The following is a 25,150-nucleotide window of genomic DNA, read 5'->3' on the forward strand; positions in this document are numbered from 1 at the left end:
CATTCTGAAGACTTTCCAGGGTGTGTGGGAGTGTATGTGGTGGTGTGGCCATTAGGACTAACACGGAAAGAATCCCACAGAGACTGCAGAATATAATCAGAAATGCACTCAACAAAGGCAATGGTACCAGCCTGCAATCAGCCACTGCAAACTGCAGGCTACAAAGAAAACAACATTTTAAAACAAATTCAATTCTGGGCATGTCACTCCCAGCACAAGGAAGACCTACCCATCCCAGCCATCCTTACCACTACCAAAGACTTCAAGACCATCATGATCATTGTACATTCAGACACAGTCAAACTAGGTTATGTAACTTCACATGCCCCTCCACAGAACCTTTTACTGTAAAACAGTTATGGCAAAACTCCCTTTATGAATTCTTCCAGTCTGTTTGCTACAAAGAAGGCTGATAACTAAGGAACTTTCAAGTTACCTTTTACAATCCAGTAATTTTTCAAGCATTTCCATATAGTGACTTATAGGATTTTTCCCCTCCACCCCAGGAGACCTTGCATTTGGATTGCCAATATAATTTAAGATTTTTGAGAGAAAAAGGAGTATATTTACTCAAGGTTCTGAAAGGTTTACATATAAGCATTCTCTTTCCTTGTCATCTAGTTTACACTGTAAATATTCATTCATGAATGTTTGTTTTGTAACTCCTGTATTTGCCTTTGATTCCCTACAGAAGAAAAATGGTAAAGGAAGCATTGTCCTGAGTGACAAGCACCAAACTATTCATCAGTGGTATTAATCTTGTTCTCACTCTCAGCAAAATGATAAAAATATCTGTAGATTAAGGAGGAGTTTGGTCTTAGACTGTACTGGAACAGAGTATGCTTTATGAAAAAGTGTATAGGAGAATTTAAATTATCACAGTACATTTCACACAGCATTTGAAATGAAAAGCTAAAAAAACTATTCTGCAAAGGACATCTCTTACATCTCTGCAAAAAATACTTGTTATTCTTCAATATTCTGTCAGATTTATCTTTCAAGTGAGATGTATAAACTGTTTGGTTTTCATCCTGCCACAAGCTGGAGACACATTACTCAAGTTATCGCTCAGGCATCTAGCTAATGTGAAGCAGCTATCAGCAGAAACAAGTCAGATCACAGACTGACTTTTAAACAGGAAGACAGATCAAGTAATGATTGCTGCCAGAACAAGGGCACAGTTCACATTCAAAGTGGAAAGAAGTACCTGTATTAAGAGCATGTGCAAAACATTTACCCATATATAAGCCACATGTGACTTGGATGCTTATCTCTGCATACACTGGTTTTGTACATGCATACCCAGGACAAAAGGGGCTTCATATTTTTGTTATTTCAATCCGTTTATGACTGCGCTGTCACCAAAATGGGCGTTCTGGCACTCTCAGTCACTGGCAATGGTGTCTTCTCTTTGTCAACAAGTCAGTACCAAGAAATGGTAAGGAGCCAGTTTTAAGCAACACACTGGACAAAGCAACCATGTAATCGCCTGACTGCTGAAGTTAAGAAACAAGGGATACAGCAGAAAGATGCAACTATAGCAACGGAGACAGCTCTCTGAGGTGGCAGTCCAGCCCTATTCTACTTTACATATAAGCTGTGAGTTTAATGACTCAATTCACTTCAGATTACAGTAAAAAGTGTTTTATCCATCTGCAGAATAGTTGCTAACAGTGGTGTCCTGGTTTCTGCTAGAATAGAGCAAATTTTATTCTGAGCAGCTGGTACAATGATGTATTTTGATTTGAATGTTGATAACACACTGAGTTGATGAGCAGTGCCGACAGTAAGTAAAGGACTTTTCAGTGCCTCTGCCAGTAAGCAGGTGCACAAGAAACTGGGAGGAACCATGGTCAGGACAGCTGACCCAAACTAGCCAAAAGGATATTCCATACCATGAAGTGCCATGCCCATACATAAAATGATGGGACTTGGCTGGAAGGGGCTGATCACAGGGCTGGGCATTGGTTAGTGGGTGCTATGCAACAGTATTGTGCATCGCTTGTTTCTCCTGGGTTTTATTCCTTTTTCGTATTATTATTACTATTATATTTTACTTTTTTCTTTAATTATTAAACTGTTCTTATCTCAACCCAGAGGTTTTACCTTTTTCTGATTCTCATCCCACTGTGAGGACCAAGGATTGGGAAGTGAGAGTGGCTGGGTGCTACTTGGTTGTCAGCTGGGGTTAAACTATGGTAAGTGAGTTAAAAAACCCAAAACATTTTTGACAAAAAAGGAATACTAAAGTGCAAAAGAATTTAGAGCTTCCCAGACATATTTCTCTCTTGTTTGTGGAAGTATGAAAAACAAAGAACATGCAATTTATCAGCAGGAATAATTTTCCTGAGCATCAAGCCCCAAATGACAGGAGCTTACACAATCCATGATACTCCAGTTTATACAGTTCATGTTTCAGAAGGTATAAGGAATAGGCATTATTTTAAGAAAGGAAAACCTCAAGGCTTATGTTAAGCAAAACATACTCATATCTAGTCATAGATGAAGTGGTTCACAAGTGACCTTCTAACTTGCCAGAAGAAAAGGAGGCAATAAACCCTAAGCGCTTTATGGTAGTAGCACTGATGTGCAAAAAAAGATCAGATATACTACACAACTTGGTTTCTGTTATATCATTACAAAACTATTTTCTCATGAATCATGAAACACCCAATGTCCTGTAGCTGAAGTAAGTGAAATTAAATATCTCCATTTGCTTTAAGGAACTTGCATTTTATAGAATCAGTAGATATAACTAAGAAGGCCAAATAAAAAAAATCCATGAGACCTAACTCATCCTGCTTACAACTTTCCACAAGCTCATGATTTTGTTAGATCAAATGAGCTTTCTCTACAGTCATGGAGTGAAATTTTATATCAGGTACTAAACTTCTTACACATATTGCCTCATCAATACCACTTAAAGCCTTTCATTAGAGGCTCACTTCCTTTACTTTTTCCCTCTGTTCTTAAGTTTCTTAAAGGAGTCTACTCTCAAGAGGCAGAACTTAACTTTTTTCAATTAAAAAGGGAATTCTCAAACAATGAAGTCTGCTATCAATCTTAAATGCAGGGTTACTGCCATTTCTCATCTTCAGCTCAACTTCAATTTACATGGAAAATTTATTGCCTTGCAAATCGCAGCATAACACAACCATTTTGAAAATAAAGAAATGCTAATTAAGAAGAAAAAAAGTAAGGCAAAGATGATCAGCCTGATACTTTTCCACAGGTCTCTCACTGCACTGAAAACTGAATTTATTAGGCAAAGTTTTAACTTTTTCTCAGAGTGCCAGTTTGTTCTTAGACTGCATTTAAAACTTTCACTGCCTACCTACATCAAGCAAGTTGGAAGCTTTTTGCCCATACTAAATAAATGGAATCAGGAAAAGGTAATTTCCAAAAGAGAGCACAAGTCTGGGAAACATGGTAGAGGAACAAAGCTCAATATATTCCAAAGAGCAGCACCGCATATCTACAAATGTACAAAATGCTGCCCCAGAATACAGAATTGTACATTTCAGACTGTAATCACACCTTACAGTTCTGCTGAAACAAAAAGAAGCAGAATTTGCACAAAACTATTCTAAAGCAATTAATACTGTACTATGTGTAGCTTGATGCAAAACCAAGCACATCCAAATGTGAGATGTAAGTGCTCTCCTAAAACTAGACCTGAAGGGCTGAGGTTCAACCACTAAAAAACCTGCGAGCATTCAAACAATGACTGCACACAGAGCAACCAACACTTCTAGAACACTATTTAGCTTCATTTTCAGTCACGACTTGTGCACTTACCCAGAACCACTGATGTTACTCTTCATTAAAATATATACACAGTAGAGGAAAATGTGTATTTTATTTTAAAAACCTTTTTTTTTCTGGTAGGTTTCATTTCTCCAAGGAAGATGAGGCTGTTTTTTTTGGGGAAGGGAAGAGGATGGAGATGTAGCATTCTTAGCTAATCTGCTCTCACAGAACATGTTCTGGGAATAAGACTGTTGGGACTGGTGAAACTCTGCAACCAGTGTGTGCCACATATACTACAACACGTACAACTTTGTAACTTACGGAAATGGGGCAATATATTGAATGAAGAGCATAGTTTCATATGTGTCAAAGACTTCCTCCAAGAGTGTTCATTTCTATTTGTTTTTTGTTTTAAGGATGGCTGGTGTCTCCAACATGATCCAAATTAATTACTTCAAATGAAATTGTCTTTCTGCGTTCCAAAATGATCATTTAATTGAATTCCATTCCATGTTGAGGATAATAGAAAATAATTAGGATCCAAAGAGATAAATACCCAGCATGATATTAGTTAATATGAGAACCTGGAAGACAGTGAAAAAGCCATTAAGTCTCTCTAAAAGGAAACAGAGCTTTCAATTAAATAAGCCATCCTTACAGCAGTGTCAGAGACAGTGAGAATGACACAAGTGTCCCACATGTTCTATCACTAAAACCTAAGGTTTCTAAAGGAACTATCTAAGTAAGTTTCACTTTGATTCAGGCCTCTTTCTTGAAAAAGAATACTGAAAGTCATTGAAAACACAGAATACAACCTCCATATGCATGATATGCATCAAGAACAGTTTAGAAATGTAGCTAAAAATACCTCCAGTAAGAGTAAGAAAGGGGATGTCACTGATTTAGGGGGATTTATATATACAGATAAGCACACACAGGATAAGGGAATACTTCAAGGTAATAAATCATCAAAAGTTATTGTATTCCTAAAAACGCAAACCTTGGAAATGGGCAGACCGCAGAAACAGGAAGGCACCCACTAAGTTATTTTTTCAAAAGTAAGAGCAGTAAGACTCTAAGAGAAACCCTTTAAATGTTACTTCAAACAGTAATTTCTAATGTGCAGTAGGAATATTAAAGACAATTCTTCTTTTCAGAGTACACAGATGAATATCAGAGCACAGCAAAGCTTCCAGTACTTAAAACAGTCTTCAGTATGCAGACAAAATGGAAGCCAGTTACTCAGAGACTACCAAGGTGTGAAGAGTCCCCTTGGAAATAAAGCTTTTAAAACTTGGTCATGGCTAAGGACAGTAAAGACAGCTCAGTATGAGCTCATGATGTGGCACCTACACACTAAACAGCAGTACCTTTCAAGATCCTAACCAGAAAATCTTAACCTTTGAAGATTTAAGTGACACAGAACAAATATAGTTTGGTGGCTCAATGAATGGCCTGTTTGATGGGTTCCAAAAGAATGTCAAAGAATTCATCTTGTAACTACTAATTTTCTTCAAATCTGAGCATAAGAAGTGTCTTTGGTAAATCAGATGAGACTCTAACACAACAGCAAAATCTGATTTACACAACAGAAAACTAATCATCATTTAATAACTACAACTACCATAAGATAAGGATCATACATTGCTCTGCAGTACAACAGGAGGATGATTGCTCAAGGCATTTTAAAACATGTAAGTGGGAGGCAACCTTAGTGGAGGAGTTTGAAAACACTCCAGAAAACTCTGAAACGAAATAAGTTCATACAAGAAGAAACATTTCTCAAAAAAAAAAAAAAATTACTACTTCTTCTAAGACAGTATCAGCTGTTCCAATGGTACAGACTGATGAAGCAGTAGAGTAGAAAGTGCCATTAAAAAGTGCAAACTCAAAATCTGAAAAATTCAAAACTGACTTTACAAACTGAATTCCTGAATCAGCTTTGGTTTATATAATTTATGACACATAAAACATGATTGCAAAATACAAGCTTTAAGTGCCTCAATCACATACAGACCAATGGTATGTCATTTAGGATCCCAGAAATTACTATAAAAAGTCAGTAATATTTAGAATCATTTACTTCTAATTACCTTGGCAAAAATTACTTAGGAGGATTTAAGATCAGAATTTTTTTCCAAACATTTTTTACTGACTTATGCCCAAACAGTTAACATCCTTAAGAAAGAAACAAATTTTTTAAAACATTTTCCATTTGAGGATTTTTTACTTTCTCACCTACAAAATCCTGATATAAATGAAAAAAAAAATCTTTAGAAATTTCTTAAAGACTTAAATCAATATATATTATTTGCATGAAAATCCTAGTGCCTAGGAGTCTTTCAGAGCAGCCCAGCAGGACCTGGCACCTACAAAGAAAGGCTGCTCCATTTCCGAGATGTTCCTGTATGGAACTAACTTTTGGAAATTACTATCTACAGGATTTTACACAGAGCTTTTATCAACACAAATTTTTCTTCATTGAAAGTAAGGGCTTCCATGTAATTGTGAGGACACAACTTTTAGGTTTGCTATCCAACGAAAAGGAAACAGATGGACAAAAAAACTCCAGAGGTTTTCCTATGTAAGCAGGTCCAGCAATCTGATTCTACTAAAAATAATTTAGCATTTATTTGCTTTCCACAGCTATTTAGGAAAATTGGTGCATAATTTGTTCCTCTTTCTAGGATAGGAACAGAAAATGAAACTGCAGTTGCTACTTGAAAGAAAGATCAAGGCAGAGATCTGCCATTTTGGCGATGACAGACAGGTCATCACAGTAAAATGTAAATCTTTTAATTACTTCAGTAAATTACACAGCTGCACTCCCAGTCCTAATTTTCCAGGCTTTTTTTACCTTGAGAGGTACTTCACACAGGGAGATTAAAACTTCATGTGATTTAGTATAAAATATCCACTGCTTTACAGCCTCCTTCTATGACAGCTTGCAGAGTACTTGAGGAAGTGCATGACCTGAATCCTTTGAGGCTGAAACATCATACTAAAAAATTATTCCAGCCTAGCAAAAATCAACAGTGCCTGCTATGCTAAGATTTTCCTCCTGGCTTCATCGACAGGATGTGGAAAGACCAAATGAGATGTTTCACTGCTCATGCAGTCAACCTGACAGTGCTTGAAGCATCCTCAAGTGAAGATAATCAAGAGCTATTAAATACCCAGCCCAGCTTTGCTGTTTTTAGGCAAAACTGAACAAAAGAGTTAAAATAAGGCTGATTTGCATGTTCATATCTTTGTGTCTAATCAGATGAATCTATAGTTGCTTTTTTCTCCCTCAGACCTGAAGCACTTTTATCTTCAACACAGAATTTTTTAGAGAACTCAGGAGCTAGCCATGCTTATCAGCTAAAGGTTAATTCTCAGCATCTGCTTGTGTCTCCATTTTTTTTCAATGCCATGCTGTTAAGAAGTAATTTCTGAGCATTATTACAGCTTTGTAGGGAAAAGGAAAAGTCAAGGAAGAAAATAGAATAAAAGAAAAGAGAAGAGAAAATGAAACCAAAGTGTGAGCATTACCACATTAGGAGAGCACGGCCTGTCAAAGTGACAGCACGACCAATGACTGCTGTTTTGGCAGCAACAAAACAAAGCAACTTGGCTTCAGTTTTACCCATTCTTGAGTGTTACATGTTTCTTTGTATGGGATATCTTCTTAACGTGTACACTTCCCCTGTGCACACCAAAGAAATTATGTCTGGGTACTACAACGAGAAACACAGCAGAGAGCTATTCAATTTAAACTATCTCCGAATACTGGACTGTGTGTATGATGCAATGGAAAACTACATTACTCTTTATGAAGGACATTCCTCTATGCATGCAAATGCATTATCTAATCTGTTCTCACTGAATGGAAAAAGGGGAAAAGATAGAAAACCACCACAAACCAAAAGTCCACACACAAACCTTCTCCGAGAGACATTAATCTGCAGTCAATCACGCTGTGTAAACTGTCCCACTCTCCACTCATGGCAGAATGGGCCACCAGTGACTGGTACTTTTGCCTGCCAGGTTCAGTGCCTGACACTGCTGTGGAGTCACTGCATTAACCTTTTCTATTGTCCATCTCTTCAATCAGACCTGTGGGTGAGCATGTGGGGGTTGGCCTGGATAACCTTTAAAGGCCCCTTCCAACCCAAACTACTCTACGATGTCCCAAACAGGTCAGCCGACTCGATCCACTTTGATAAACAGTATGTCTGGCAAGAGGGGACTTCACCATATCTAAGCCTGTGAATCTGAAGGTAGGTCATCTATGCCACAGCACCATGGCAAGCATCTTCTTAAATAAATTAAGAACACACAGAAAGTATAGTGTGAATCTCCAAATTCACTAACTTTTTAGATATTTTCAATAAATCCCACAGTTCTGTTTACCATCTGCACCACACAGAAAAAAAGTCTTAAATGTCACAAATGAAGCACATAGGGGACTATGACATTTAATTTTTTACAAGGCCAAACCTGGGCCAAGAAATGAGCTAAGTATTAAAAAAAAAAAAGAGAAAAATAAAAAAACAGCACTAGAATACAGTAAAAGGCTCCACAATTCCTACAGCATCAAGAAAAACAGAAGGGCTTCCAGAAACATTTATTATTACAGAAGATTTGGTTATAAGCATCCTAGAAAACACAGCAATTATACACTGGGTGCCAATAATTAATATTTTTAAAATAACCCGAAAGACATCACTTTCAAAGATATTAACATTTTTAAGACCCAAGAAAAATTTCCAGAATACTAGTGTATAATGTATCTTATGTATGTACACACCTCACAAGCCATGAAAAAACCACCACATTGCCATTTAACCAGGTGTTCATCGACCCCCACCACTCTCAACTATGCTGCGCGAAATTCCCCCTATTTTAATAACATAAATCAAGAAATAGGAAAAGGATTTTTCATTGTCAGGAAGTTAATACTATGATTATTTATATTAAATAAAAACAGAAGGAATGTTTATGTTCTTAAAACACATTGTGATTGTTGATTGGCATAAAATAGCTTCCTACCCCATCTTTCTGCCTTACGCACTTATTTTATTCTAGGTGTATTACAAAAACCCTCTCCCATCTCTCAAAATGTTCCCAGAAATTAAATTGGCAGAAATTTTCATAGGCCTGGCAGAACTCCTGTCTAAAGTTTGATTGGGCCAAAAAGAAATTAAGAAATGCAATGGAGTTTTTTTTTTTCCCTCCTAATTTCTTTCCTTAATTTGCTTTATTTTCTTAGCAAATAGTCCTACATTTCCCAGTGGCCTATCAACCTACTAGAAGACCAATTAACCAAACATATCCTGACAACTGAACAGTCAGACTCCTGTACTCCACAGGTCTCTATACTGACAAATTTAACAATCCAGGGAATAACTTCTTTTAGGCCTTCATAATCTCCTCACAATCTCTAATACTTTGTTTGTTTGCAAATACACCTTAAAATGTTTTATGTTTCCAAACCTCCTGGAGTCAGGCAGCTAAAGTTCTTTGACACCATTAAGTGCTCAAATAATTAAATTTCAAATCAGACTTCACATGAAACAATCACTATGCATTTCAATACAATAAATCAGGACTGTGGATCTGTAATTAGATTTAGTGAATTTGTTGTACTTGATTAATGAATATCAATTTTATATATATACACACACACACACACATACACATGTACTGTCATTCCTGTCTATGCTAACCACAAGAGAAATTATACCAATTTGGGGCCTTTCTTCACTGAGGAACCTTTAGTTTAGTTTATTTACTTTGAAGACATAAGTTTATTAGACATGCATGTTTTACTTTCACTTCCTCAATTTATAGAATGGTAATGAATGCTGTGCATATGAAGCCTCACTTTTAGCCAAATTGGCCTGTGTTCCAGAGAGGCAAAGATTCATGAGAAATTAAGTACTCAAGAATTAAAATAATGAACTGTGTTCTATTTCAGTCCAGACACAATGTCGACTCTTATCACATCAAATTAAGTTTTAAGTCCTCACTACAATATTAAATTCGATCAAATGCAAATGGAATTCATATACAGGTTACTTGTCACCACTTTGTTGTAGTTGAGCAGAAACAAAGTCAGCCCAACATTTACTAACAGGTTTAATAAGGAATTTTTGTTGTATACTGATAACTGTATGTGAAGTATGCATTAAGAAATTATTAATTCCCTCACTCTGTGTGTTTTACTATGTGAATATTCTACTTCAGTGATCCATATTCTAAATACTTGTTTACATGTGTTTCAGTACTTTGAGAAAATCTGTGTAGCTGGAAGTTAAAATATGAAGTAGATTATACACGTCACTGAAATTTTCTACTACTACACTTGAAAAGAAATAATAGAAACACAACATTCTGCACTATAATAACCACGATCTAAAATCCTGATTCTATGGTAAGTTACAGTGGTGTTTTTAGGATAGTGTATTTTAAATACTAAGTTTCTAATTAAAATAGAGAGCACTGTAACAGCAACTATGAATTATAAAACCCAAATTTACAAACCTTAGAGATGACTAATAACACAAGTACACAGGCAAATTTAATCTGAACATAATCTAGCATTTTACAATGTTAAAAAAGGTTTCTTGAAACAATAATTTGTTCCATCTGCTATCTTACTAATAAGATAGCAGATGGATACAGGCAGATTTTTAATGGTCAGTAAAATCTACCTTCTACCCATTAATCAGTTTCATTTTTCTCTGATGTAATAACTGCACAAAATATTTCCCTGACAAAAATGATTCATCTTTGTAACAAAAGAGTGAGGTAAGTATACAATGGGTATTTTGAAAAGGTAATTAAACTTGTCACAGTTAAGACTTGACATGCCCAACCTTCAAGGATCATACACCAATCTCTGATGTCACCAAAATTTCCTAGGTAAACCAACAATCTTCTTTTGGTAATTGTTGCTAGATACAATGTGAAGCAAACCCAAAATACATCAAATATGTATAGGAAATTTTTAAACATCTCTCCACTATGCAGCTATCAGTTTCTACACAGCAACTACAGACAGATGTACTCTGTGGTAATGCCCTAGTAGAACACTAGAAAATTTAAATTTAAGATTACACTACACTCCTGCTTCATGTATTTTAAAGATGCACATATGAAAGGTCACAGTATTGAAATGAACTGCTTTCAGTTCTCTTTGAAGGCTAACTCACGTTGTTCAGTAGTCCCCCATTTCTGAAAAAGAGCTGGCATTTCAGTAATCTTATGTATGAAAGCCAATAGCATGTGGGACACCACACAAGGAGCGTGTCAGTGGATTCTATGTCTCTTTCTTGAAAATAACTGGAAAAACATTAACCCCAAATGTAACTCAAGCAAGCACAATAAAAGCAATCTATAAGAATAATGAAACAACCAGGTAGGTGTGGTTTCACTCAATTAAATAAATTTTAGAGTCTTCCTTTGAACTTTGTCATGTAAGAATACAGCAGTGATAAGAAAGGGAAACGCTGAAGAGACTGAAGAGTAAGGGACAGAAACAAGACATCCTTAAATAATGTCAAAAACCCTCATACTGGCTATGAATAGGTAAGAAAGAAAAAATATATGACAGTGCAGCTCTCGACCACTTGAAAATTTCAATCCTTGCCACAATAAGTGGTTTTTTTTCATGATTTTTTCTGTATTCAGTAAAATTAAGGACAGTTAATATTCACACCATTCAAAGAAAACTGTGCAACAATAATTCATTTTCAACTACAGGGACTTCCCACAAAGCTGATAACTCATGTCAATGCACACAAGAAGCCTGTTGCATGCTTTTTCCTATGATTGGATGGCTTTGGAAGAAAAAGCTTTGCTGGATTCTACTGAATAAAAACATTTTTACCTACAGCATGAGATTAAATTTTATAAAAAAATAACCAAAGAAAAAGAATGTATTGCTGTATATATCACCAAATGCATTTTTATCATAACACAGACATCTACATGGATCAATACCAGCTGCATACACAGAAAAATCTCAACTGTTTTTAAGTCTTGGTACGTATCTGACATTTGTGCTGGTTTCCTGCTTAACTGTAGCTCAAGACAGCTGCCAACTGCAAATTACTTAAATTAGTGTGGAGACACAAATTTGAAAATAACATGAGGAATAAAATTTCCTATGTGAAAGCAAAATGTTTGCTTGTAAACAAGCAAACTAATTAAAGGAATAAGATCTGATAAACTGCCACATCTGTATGAACCATATATGCTTAAAACACGACATACTATTAAAGAATAACTAGAACATTTTCAGGTGAATATTAATTGGCCAAACTGTTTCAATTCACTCTTCTTGAACAAGTACAAATTCTAACTATAAATGCCCCCTAAGTATTAGTTCTACATAAATTTAATTCTCTTTATATCTTTACTAGCTTCAGAAAAAGTCTAGGCAATTTTGTTTCAAATTAACAATGGAAAAACCTTTTAACAGAATTTTAAAATTCCTTTAACTAGGTTGTTAAGTTTTGAAGATAATCAAAAGCATATTTGCTCTACATACACCTAACTCCACAGCTAGAAAGAAAAATGGCTGAATTTAAATGTATTCAGAAATCTGGTGGGTTTTGGTTTTGTTGCTGCCTTTTTTTTCCCTTTAAGAATTAAGTTAGTTTCCTTACAAAATAAAAACCTTTTCTTCCCCTAAAGATAAAATTCACCATGTTTAACACAAAAATTTCAAGGCATTAGTATTAATTCCCGGTGTGATCTAGCACAAAATGATTCACTGTGTGTGACAAAATGCAATCTATGTACAGGTACATGATAATGAAATTATCTAGGTTATAAACTGGCAAATTAGGATATTTGGAAACCAAAGCTTTTTATGTTATTAATAAAGATTAACTAATTTCTACTACCACACTGTCTTCACTTGTCCTTACTTCAGAACTAAAGTACCAGATCAAATCTGCACGCTCTTTCCAAGTTGTTCGGAAGTTGGGGCTTTCCAAACAGGCAAACCAAACAAAACCCCAAAAATATAAATGAAAAACAATTCCCCTCACTCCATCTTACATAACATTTTCTCGTACTATGATTCCAGCATTAGAATCATTAGTGTCCTCACCTGATCATTCACAAAAACCCCAACCAACCAACCAATTAAAAAAGCGCACTGCCCCACATCCCTAAATCCTGTTATTCAAAACAAACAAAATTCCCACTAAACCAAAAAGAAACAACCTAAAAATCAACAACACTTCCCTTTTCCCCCAAATAAACCCACTGTCCCCCCCAGCTTTTGGAGCTCATCTTCACACCTAATGTTCAAATGAAACTCCTATCTCTTTCATTCAAAGAGACAAACCCCCTCCCCACACACTGTTTTCATACCTGCATAAGGGTTCCCAACATGACAATGAAACAGAGCATTTATTTCAAAAGTAATATAAAAGTCATAGCAATGGCCATGGATGACATTAAGGAAGTATCCATAAGTAATCTCCTGATGCTGCTTTTCTTCCTCAAATGTTTTATATGAACTTCTCAAATAAATAGAACTATGACGTGCTAAGAAGATATAATTAATGTCTTGAGCTGGTCTGCACTAATGAATTAAGATAACATTTTCTTTCAAATATCCTTTAAAGAAGTCTCATTAAGAGCATAATCTCACCTTCAACTCTACTGAAAGCGCACAGACTAAAAAAAACAAACCACATGAAGCATTGTTATATGTTGGGGTTTTAACACTTCCATAAAATACATGGATATACAACGTGCCTCATACACAGTCATCAGTTTCATAAAAATAAAAATATTCTTGGAGTTAGCACTCAGCAAAATGAAATCATACATGGCACAAGTATTTTTTATGCTCCTGCTTACAAGCCTTTTAGTTTTGACATCACATGTCAAGTTTCCATGTAATTTAACACGGAATTTGCAAAAAAGCAGCCAATTCATCTTTCCTGCAGGTTTCATATACACCCATGTGTGTAATCTCAAAAACTGCATTGTAAAACTAAAGAACCCAAACTTCATTCAGTAAGTCTAACTGTCAAGGGCCAACACAAACATGAATAATAATTTTATGAACTGTAACTACTCAACTATGAGGACAACCTGTTTTAAATGCTAAAATCTGAAGATTAACAATCACATGTATGTAAAAATTAACAGGTATGTTAACTTTCCAGATGCATCCATTCAAATAAGTTTTGTAAACATTTACCTGTATCCAAGCGCTTTACAGGGGACTCATCATCAACCTCAGAATCTCCACATGCACTCCTTGATCTTTTCCTTGGGTGCAGAAGTGTCTCCAACCTTGGAAGGACTACAGACAAAAAGGTTTTGGTCCCTAGCTGTGGAGAAGTTGGCTGGGTTTCAGTGTTCTTTGCAGACTTTTGGGGGCTTATACTTTTCGATTTGCAGAAGAGAATGGATGTACGTCTGTTTACATCAGTTGATGACTCAGCTACAGCAGAAACAGTCGACTCATTGAGATTACTGTCAAGTAAGTGTTCTGGAGTGTGTCCATTTATTTCTTTCTGAATGGAAGTGCTATATAATTCATTATCAAATTTTACTCTTTTGTAAAGCTTACTCTGCTCTGGATTGAGTTCTACTGGTTTGAGGGTTGGTGGTTCTGAATTAGTCTCCAAGTTTGAAGGAAGAGGTAATGCATCTGATGGTTCAAGTTTAGGGGGAGATTTATCTCCTGAAAAAATTATAAATAGAGTGTGATTTTTGAAAACCTGTAGTTATAAAGTCTATTATAAAACTCACTATAAATGTGCAGCCCACCAAATAAATTGTTGTCTGGAAACAAAGCATAACATTTTAAAACCAAAACTTGTCTAGCAACAATCTGTCCTAGTTAGTAGTTCCTACTTTTATACTGGGAATGTAACAGGGGTAGAAAAGAAGACGTCTATAGCTGGTGTTAACAATTTATACCTGGATAAGTACTTGCTTCTTCTCATGCAGTTGTGTTAGTTTCATTAACTAAAAAAATCTATTTTTTCATTAGGAAGTTGGGGTGGTGGATGATTATCTGTTAAATGCAATTATACTGCCATTCAAGTAAAATTTTTTGTAACATACGTTTTTATCTATTTCACCTTATCAATATTCACCTTACTTGCCTATGAAAAATTTTATCAGCTAACCAATTAAAAAAAAAGGTACCTGTAACCTGTTCTACTTGAGTGAACTAAAATGTGTTACAAAATCTACACAAGGGCATGATTTGTAAAACCTTTTTACAGTTTTGACCAGAAGTTTTATCTACAAAAAAGTATTAAAAATGGAGAAGATAAACCCAATACCCCCAAAATCTTGCAGCTTGATTAGCCACTAGTTGAAAAATAACACATTTGATAAATGCAGATTTGATATGAGAAATCAGAAAAACCACCCTCTAGCCTTTTTCTTCCCTTCTCCCCCACATTTTAGTATTTTTAAGTATAATCCTGTCCCACTCAATTCCACTAAATCCGTGCTGGGAAAAGACAATAGAGATATGACGGTGAGTGTACAAAACTAGTTTCATTTTTTTCATCACAAGTAATGGGAAACAAAATAAACGTTCTACTATTGCAGCATTCCCTAATACAAGTATAAGGATGTCCTAACCCATAATTATCAATTCAAAAAGATGTTAAAGCTTCCAAAAGAATCTTTCAAAATACAAGAAAGGAAATACTTACTCTAGAGTAACTGTATAACACTAATGTACTATTTATGCTATCACATAAAATATTTAAACTTAGTTAAATTTTCTATGCCACCTGAAGAAGGGTGTAAAACCCCAAAGTGTTTAAGTTCTCTATTTGCAGTTTATTTTGTTTGGTTTTGGCTCAGCAGTTTTGACTTGGAAATCAATGATTTCTAAGTGCAAAAAAATGTTTACCCTGTTGTTTAAGGTTTAATGAAACAACAGCATAGTTCATATTAAAAATACCTGTTTTTAAAATACAGTGCGATTGTGCTTACATCACTTGCAGGCACACAGGATTAGAACTGGTAACTAATATTTCAGGAAGACCGTAGAATGAAATGTAAAGCCAGAGAACCACATTTAAACTATTAGCCATTAAAAAATCCTGTACTTTAAAATGTCCACGGTGACTTCCTTTGTGAACAAATTCTGATTTTCTTACAACTAATTAGAAAGTATTTGCAGAAATACTAAATAACATAAAACCACTTGAGAATTATTTAGAAATAAAACCTAAATTTCATGGGGTTGTTCTGGTACTGTATTTTTCACATGACTGAAGACTGGAAACTGAATTGCAAGTAGGTAATTCAGAGTTCTAGCAAACTCATCTCCTGTAGAGATCCTGGGCAGAGGATTTTTCTTATCTTTTTTTTTTGGGTCATTTGTTCTCTTTACTCCTCTATGTACTTTCCATTTATGAACTGAAATTTGAACTAATTTTCATTACTCTCCTCTAAACCAAAGCCATAACTACCATACCAATCAAACCTGGATCATGCCTTTCATCATGTTTTATTTACAAAGCCTACTGTAAATATAAGAAAACCACTACTGTTCACTTTGGACTACTTTTTTCATAAAAAACTGCTGAAGTAAAAGGCTGTGGCATCAAAATGTTAAGCTACAAATAAAAAAAAGCTTGTGGATTCATTAGGTGCCAAACCTCACATTCCTATAGAACTGTATTTAATACCATCATCACTTGAAGATTAAAAAATACCCAAATTTAAAAAATCCAAACCATTAAACATTTTAAAAACACTTAAAAGCCTCAGAACAAAATAGGGTGCTGATTCATGTACACTTTTTCTACCAAGGCTCAAATCTCCAGCAAGTTCTGTTTGGAACTAAACACCAAGTTGCTGTTTGAATGGCAGTTAAGGACAATCATTTAATTGACTTCACCTTTCAAAAATGTGGATAGCACCAAGCCACAACAAATAGAGACTATTTTATTTATTACCATGCTTCCACTTTCCCTTGAGCTCTTTCCTCCTCCTATTCAATGCACTTTTTCAAAAATGAAACGCATCTCTAACTCTTCTAAAGAAAAAGTTTAGTTCCTTAGAGCTAATCATGAAAGAAAGCCAATAGAATTCTTACTTGAGTGACAGATTTTCTTTGCATCATTTAAAAATGAGCAATAAAAACCTCAGAAACTCAATTTAAAAGCTAAAAAGTGCAAATACTATATTTAATTAAAATATTAAGTTAGTGCTTCCAGCACACTGCTCTCATTGAAATCAATGGCAATTAGCCAAGAGTAGACAAGTTCTGAGACAAATGTTTTGAGGAGGAAGAGAAGCAAAAGGGGAAGAGCTAGGCAGATGTGGCTGACTTAATTCTACAACATGAAATTGGTTAAGTCTTATCAATAGTTAGTTTTACTTAAAATAGATAAATAAATAAACAAATAACCCCAAAGCCTACCCACTCTCCTGCCTAGAGTCTGGAGTAGTGAATAAAAAAGGCTACAAAGACAGTATAACAGCCAGTCTTCATTACCATTGACCTAGGCTCACATGATCCCTAATACATATTTTGACATTTAAGTGTATTTCCAAAAGTGAAAAGGTATTTTCCACTCAAGCATCTCCAGCTGCTATTCCGATGAGATTGGTTGCACTTTCCTTTTTTAACCCTTTGCTACCATAAAAAGTAAGGGAGGTAGTTTTTTTTAAGAAGATACTTTTACTCTTAAAACATTTGTTGTGATTAGGCAGCTATTTTCATATTTTAAAACTATTCTTTTAATTTTAAAAACAATATTTTAAATTTAATATTAGTTAATCAGATTCTTTAATTCACACTATTACTCACATCACAGCACCTGACTGAAGCGACTCAGAACAGCTTAAACCTGGTTTACAATCTTACCTTCTTCTTCTCCATCTTGTTCTAATGCTGCACTTTCTTCCTCGAAACTTCCAATACCTGACTCTATTTGAGGAGCTTGGTTGTGTTGCTGACTGAGTTTGTTGCGAATAATGCTGATTTCTTTCTTTAACAGCTTTGCTCTTTTGCTCCTTGACCCACTGGATTTCATTGCACAGGTGAGATCAAGTTTTTCTAGCAGCTCTCTCAGCTGTTCTTCCAAGGACATATGTGCTCTGTTTGCAGGATTCAGTAACCTATCCACTAAAGTCAAAACACGTACAATTGAAAACGTGTTAGCATTTCCCAGAATATTCTCAGAACAGTAATACAACAAAAGGAAAAAAACTGAATTCGCATGCCAAAATAAAAAAAATACTGTCAAAAACCTATTTATACTCCGAAATATTGAAATTAATTCCTACTATGTATTCATTAATTTAAATTCCTACTATTTATTAATTAATTCCTACTATTCCTACCATATATTTACCATTTTTCTTACTCAGCATTTTGATCAAAAAAACTAAGTAGCAGAACAAAGAAATAAAAGGTCAGAAGGAAGACATAATTAATCCTTCCCACTTTAACAGATTAATTCCTTCTTGATAAAGAAAAGGATAAAATTATGGTTATAAAAGAAATGTGTTAATTATTCTCCACTGCTAAACCTCAGAAAACTCATGTGTATGTCAAAAAAAACCTATTTAATTCCTAGTATTACAAATGTGCTCAATTTTTTGAATAGGCTACTCAGGAATGTGCTGAAGTTCATGAACACTGGTATTCATTTTCCATGCCTTACAAGCATATACGATCACATGAAAGAAAGCACTCAACTTAAAAAAAAAAACCCTTTTCTGCATAAATTGTTAAATCAGGCTCTGACACTGCCAAAATCAGAATCCAGATTTATGACAGATCTGGTAGAATAGAAACACCAGACTCTTTCAAGCAATGTTTTTAATGAGCAGTGGAGAATCTAGTTAGCAAACTGGACAGCAACAATCCTAAACATCTGTGTGGAATATACACACTGTATGCAATGAAAAATGCAACTTTCCAAAATAACTGAAAAACATCTTACCATCTTCCCAAGAGAAAGGCTGGGGTGACTCAAGTTTAGGCCGTTCTGGTAAGTGCATTCCAGTTTCATTGTTATAACCAATTCCTTCAGCATCTCGCCTGGCTTGCCTGAGAACTACACCTCCTTGATCTCTTAACCGCACTGCAGCTCTATAAAATATTGTATCTTTTGCATTGTATTTCATACAGTTATCTATGATCAGATTGAAGTCGTCTTCAAACTCAGTGAGGTTTTTATAGCCTTGAGCTTCTAACCGTTTCCGCATGGTAGAGAAATCCATAGGATGTTTAATATGATCCAAATAGTCTGGAACCTTCGAATAAATATTTAAAACACAAATGGGTAAAATTGTCTAATTACAGACAAAGTAACATTAGTTAGTAACTGATCTGCTTCTTAAACTTATCTTGTAACACCTCAATAGAAGAAATTAAAAATGCAACACATCTAGATATTGCAAACATTTGCATGCCAACAGAAGTTTACATATTACAATATTCTGCATCTCGGGTAACAAGTTTGAGCTCTACTGAGAGATGCTGAAACTTTTTATTGGGAATTGTGTGGTTTTATGTACTCCTACTTTCAGGCAACTCATGATAGAAACAAGGGAAAATGGCCTCAAGTTGTGCCAGGGGCAATTCAGCTTGGATATTAGGAAAGATTTCTACACTGAAAGGGTGGTTAAGAATTGAACAGGCTCCTCAGGGAGCTGGTGCAGTGGCTGTCCATGGAGTGCACTTTGCGATATGCTTTAGTCAGCATACTGGTATTAGGGCAAAGACTGGACTTGATGATCTTGGCAGCCTTTTTCAACCTTAATGACTCCACATATAATAAACAGATGTTTATGCAGTATATGCACAAATGCACACATGTATACTCTAATCTGTCTAGTTTCACCTTCAAGTAAGAACACAGTATCTGCACTGCAATTTTTGACACCCTTGAAATTGGCTTTACCAAAATCATCTTACTGCAAAGTAACAGTATGAACCCAACATTCTATACAAGAATGGGTTATTTCCCAGAAATTATTTTGGTATATAAGCATAAAAATGTTTCCATAGCAGTAGACCATAACTCATAATGTTAATTATCAGAATAAAGATGAAAAGCTAACACTGCTTCCAACTCTGCATGTAATGACTTGTTTCCTGTACTTAAGTGCCACCAAGCCACATGTAAACATCAGGAAACACAGCTGCAAACGTACCTCTTTAAGGTTCACTGGCTGAGCAAATATACGAGCAGAGTCCTTTTCCTGCAGCTGATCCAGAACCGACCGCAGAAGTACAGTGAATGGAATAAGCTGAAGTTCCATAGTAACCTGCTCAAGCTTGACCTAAAGAAGCAACAGTTATCCAACTGAGCATTTTCCACTAAAATACTGTATTAAAGTTGTTTAGCAGCAGTAGTATAGTATAGTAGATAACATATAAACTATAAATACATTTAAGTAAATGAGTTCAGTACTACTTTCAATATCATCAGTTGGAATTTATCTGACATAGGTTTTCAGCTGATTCCATAAGGAAAAAACATCCTTATTCCTTCAACTCCAGTTTCCCAGAACACAAATTTGTGTTTTATACGTAAGAATTTTGTTCCATTTTTAAATGTATTTTTTTAAAAGATGCTACATAACAACAGTTTCACAATTCACCAACCATGTGAAAATAGTAAGAGTTTGAAGGTAATGTTTCAAATTAAATTTCAGTTTTACTGCTATGTCTGAAGTTTAAAAAGAGACTCTGATTGACAGGCAACATAAGACCAAAACAAAGAGTAATCTGAAAGACGATGTTCTACATAAATTCCAAGAAAATTATTTCAAAAAACAGAATCAACATCTTCAAATACTTCAATATCCTTCAGATATTTTTTTATTTTTGGCACTATGTCGATTGCTTGGCAGCTTAATTTTCAAGCCATTTTAAGAGATGTCAACAATGAAACAGTCTTGCTATGGCTAAAGTAAATCCTTAATGAAAGATTAAAGATGTGTGTGCATATATATAATATACGTGTAAATAAAGTATAAGCAAACTCACATACATAAAGTACATGCTTATAAATACATTTGTAAAGCAAGTGATATGTGAATACACGTGAATGATGCGTAGAATTCCAGTAAGCACTCCAGAAGGACAAATTATATTAGCTGGCAACAAATGTTCACAGTTTGCAATAATAAAAATGAAGCGGTGTTTTTATAAATAAGGACCATTAAAAACTAAGTGCAAACATTTTGCGTTCAGTTTTCACTTAAGATTTTATCTTTCTGCATTATCACTTCCTCAAATCTCTTCTCCTGGCAATGTTAACTGCAGAATGCTGTAGGAGTTCAGATGCAGCTTTTATTTCTGCTTTTTTCTTGACAGAAGGATAAAAGTGCTACTAAGTATATGGGCATGTATTGAGAAAACCTGAACAGATCAAATTTTCTACAGTTCTTTGGAAACCAATCATTTTTGTAAGTCTAAGAGAGTGTCTTAAATAATTTGTCTATACCAGCGCATACAGCATGGACAACAAACAGGAGGAGCTGGAGGTCACAGTGCTGGTAGAGAGCTACACCCTTATTTCCATTACTGAAATTTGGTAGGACAAATCCCACAACTGAAGTGTGACTATGAATGGTCAGAAGGGCCAAGAGCATACCAAGGGGCAGTGGGGTTGCCTTCTAAAATGAGAAATGAACATACTCTGAGGAGTTGTCTCAAGAAAAGCCATGAGCAAGGTTGAAATCTTAGGCACCAAGGTGAAAGAAGGAACCTTGTGGTTGGTATTTATTTCAGATCTAGGGGAGACTATTGACAAAGCCTTTCTGCTCCAGCTACAGACAGGCACTGCTTTCACACGCTCCTGTCCGGACGGGGACTTCAACCACTCTGACATGTGGAAAAGTACCACAACGAGCTGCAGGAGATTCCTGGAGTGCATTATGGATAACTTTACAAGGCAAAGCTTCCATGTACGGCAAAAGGAGATGATTCAGGACAGCCAGCACAGCCTTACAAAGGGTAAGTCCTGCCTAACTAACCTAGTAGTCTGACCAACCTAGTGGCCTTCTATGATGGAGTAACTCTTTTAAGCAGATAAGGGAAGATGTCATCTATCTGGACTTCTCTAACGCCTCTGACATGGTCCTCAACAACATCCCTCTCTCTAAACTGAAGAGAGATGGATTCAAGGGCTGGACTGCTCCACAGGTGAGGAATTGGCTGGATAGCTGCACCCTGAGAGCAGTGATCAATGGCTTGGACTCTGGTTGGAGATCAGTAATGAGTGGTGTTCCTCAGGGGTCTGTACTGGGACCAGTAGTACAGTTAATATTTTCATCAATGACCTAAGACCAAAGGACCAAGTATACCCTCAACAAATCTGCAGATGACACTAAGATGAATTGTGCAGTTGACACACCTGAAGGACAGGATCCCACCCAGACACAGTCAAACTCAAGAAGTGGGCCCCATGGGAATCTCATGGGGTTCAAAAAGGTCCTCCAGCAACTGGGTTGTGACAACCCCAGGTATCAGTACCAGCTGAGAGATTAATAGCTCCAGCCCCGTCAAGAACTTGAGTGTACTGGTGGATGAAAACCTCAGTATGAGCCGGCAGAGTATGCTTGCAGCCCAGAAAGTCAACTGCACCCAGGGCTGTATCAAAAGAGTGTGGCCAGCAGGTCAAGGGAGGTGATTCTGTCCCTCTACTCTGCCCTCATTTGGCCCCACCTGGACTGCTGCATCCAGCTCTGCAGCCCCCACCGTAAGGCATAAAGCTGTTGGAGTGGGTCCAGAGGAGGGCCACTAATATGATCACACTGGAGCTCTCTTCTGAAGAAAGGATGAGAGAAATGGGGCTGCGCATCCTGGGGAAGAGAGGGCCCAAATGAGACTTTACTGCAGCCTGTCAGTACTTAAAGGAGGTTTATAAGTAAATGGGGACAAACTGATTAGTAGGGCCTGTAGTGACTGGACAAGGCATACAGTTTTAAACTAAGAGGGTAGATTCAGACTACATATAAAGAAGAATTTTTTTACAATGAGGGTGAAGCACTGGAACAACAGGTTGCCCAGAGAGATGGTAGATGCCTTATTCCTGTTAAAATTAAAGGTTAGATTGGATGGGGCTTTGAACAACCTGATCTAGTTGAAGATGTTCATGTTTATTGAAGAGGGGGTGGGACAATACAATCCTTAATGTTCCTTTCAACCCAAGCGATTCTATGAAAATTTCATATATTTTAAATAGTTTCAGTGCACAGCATGTACATATGTTACTTGACCCTAAAAGGATTAAAATACAGCTATCCTTCTACTGAAAAACCTGTAAGAATACTTGAATTATCTTTCCTTCAGAAAAGCTTCACCAAAGTAAAAGGTGCTTCATTTACCTGTTCTCTTTTTAATTTTTCACGCTTACGTATAAGTTCTATCAATAAACGTGCTCTTTCAAGATCATGGCGCAGCCTTTGCCAGTACTTCAATTTTTCTTTTAAGGCTTGCATTTCTTCATCATCTTCTCTCTAAGAAAACAATCAAAACATTTTGATTGAAAAGAAAAATACATATCTCTTTTTATAAAATAGTTCCATTCAACCACAAAACGTATGCACATGAAATGAGAATCTACTGTGACCAAGTTATGGCACTTGCTCATATGCTTCATGCTGCAACAACAGAAAACCTGTGGTCAGAGTATCTTCCAGAGTTACTTGAGGGTCTAACTGAAAATAAAATCTAAACTAGAAAGCAATCCTATGGCAATGGCTATTGACATCAGAAGAAGCAACACAGCAAACAGCAACCGAGAAATACAACACGCTGCAAAATACAATACAGGATTTTCGCATCAAAATCCAAACTAGGTGAACACCACCAGTTTCTTCAGAAGCTCCAGCCTGGCAGAAACAAATTATTCATGTGGTCAACACAGTCCACCTCCCTCACACCCAGCAGAACTAGGACACACTTGTAACAAAACAAAATAATTATGGCTTGTGAGGACAGGAAATTAAAAGCTGTTTATTAGATAATAGAGTAACTTCAAATGATATGGCTGGTGAATAATGCAGCAATACACTCTTTTGGAAAAGGGATGAAAGAATTTAATTTACATTTTCAGAGTAAGCGATGTTTAAACACTTGTAGTATTTCCATTGATTCGTACATAAAAAACCCAGAGTGTTTGTTTGCCTTTACTATTTTTTCATAAGAAAAAGGGAGGATACTAGAATATGACTTCCAGAATTCAAATGGTATTGGTAATTCATCAGAAATGAGGCCATAAAGAAACTGCCTGATATTAGTACCAATTACACAAAAGAAACATCTGTTTTGGAAAATTATTACATTTGAAAAATGAGTGTTTTATAAAAGCGTATCTGAGAGATATCCAAAACTTTGCATGCTTGCCTGTAACTGGCAAAATGCAATATATACCTAGGTCATCTTGGAGGGTGTTCTAAAACCTAAAACAAAATCACTAAATTCCATCAGCTTTTATATATAGGAGACAGAGGAATAAAGGAAAATTACTAAGGAGATGAACAACAAACAACATTACAAAGTATTACACCAAAAGCCAAAAATTCATTAAAAGAATAACTTAGAAGTACCATAGGTCCTCTAAAGAAAGTTTGTGCAATTTTTTCAGATAGCTGGCCCTTCCTAGCTGGAAGCTTAAAAACATTATCTAATAGATTTGCCAGTGCTATAATTCTATCATCTGCATTGTATTTTATTGCTTCATGTACTTTGCAAAGGTAAAGCTTAAGTTTTATTCAAATCTCTGACTTCAGTGAAGCTGAAAATACTTAAAATATCAACCATTTCTGCACTAGAATATACCAATCTGGAAATAACAGTTTCATTAAGAAACTGTATTTCATTTTCTTTTCATTAAGAAAAACAAAACAACAACAACAACAACAAAACCTAAAAAAGCCAACAAAAACACAAAAAAAACCAAACAACAACAAAAAACCAAACAAACAAACCCCACAAAAAATACCCTACCCCAACAACCTAAAAACAGGAGCTAGAAACTTCTAGTTCCCTTTTCCAATGACTATTACAATTGACAGTTCTAATTTCTTTTAAAGAGTTAAATCTTTACATAGACACAAGACAATTTAACTGCTGGGGTCAGAATGGTTCAAAGTAAATTTTGACAGATAAGTGTATTAATATTTTCAATAATTTTCAATTCTTTAAAATTCTGAGGAGACTCACTGAAATAGGAAGCCTAACTGCCACTAACACTGCCACTACAGTGCCACTGCTACTCTCCTAAACCCCTTCATCTCCAAGTATAAACCTCATGCGTGGAAATGCAACCCAAATCTTAGTTGTACCATTTTTTCAGTTCTGCTGTTTGTCAGAACCAAAATTAAACTGCCAGAAGTAGCAGGCTCATCCTCCCTTTGCTTGCAAATATTCAGAGCC

General features: G+C 35.8%; 1 protein-coding gene across 6 annotated transcripts in view; it reads right to left on the minus strand.

The window, feature by feature from the left end:
- The window catches only part of BRD1 (bromodomain containing 1), a 58,403-nt gene that overhangs the window by 11,225 nt on the left and 22,028 nt on the right, over positions 1 to 25,150 (minus strand). For 3 of the 6 annotated variants that reach the window (XM_064422156.1, XM_064422154.1, XM_064422155.1), the window contains exons 4-8: positions 23,098 to 23,229; positions 19,915 to 20,043; positions 18,699 to 19,011; positions 17,615 to 17,875; positions 13,964 to 14,452 (exon numbers count right to left, since the gene is read on the minus strand). In XM_064422156.1, coding sequence (XP_064278226.1) covers positions 13,964 to 14,452; positions 17,615 to 17,875; positions 18,699 to 19,011; positions 19,915 to 20,043; positions 23,098 to 23,229 — 1,324 coding nt within the window. Of the gene's footprint in view, positions 1 to 4,130; positions 4,335 to 13,963; positions 14,453 to 17,614; positions 17,876 to 18,698; positions 19,012 to 19,914; positions 20,044 to 23,097; positions 23,230 to 25,150 lie in introns of those variants that run through there. The other 3 variants (XM_064422160.1, XM_064422157.1, XM_064422159.1) reach the window with 3 other exon arrangements.

Source organism: Passer domesticus, chromosome 5, assembly GCF_036417665.1.
Source record: "Passer domesticus isolate bPasDom1 chromosome 5, bPasDom1.hap1, whole genome shotgun sequence".
Classification (NCBI taxonomy): domain Eukaryota; kingdom Metazoa; phylum Chordata; class Aves; order Passeriformes; family Passeridae; genus Passer; species Passer domesticus.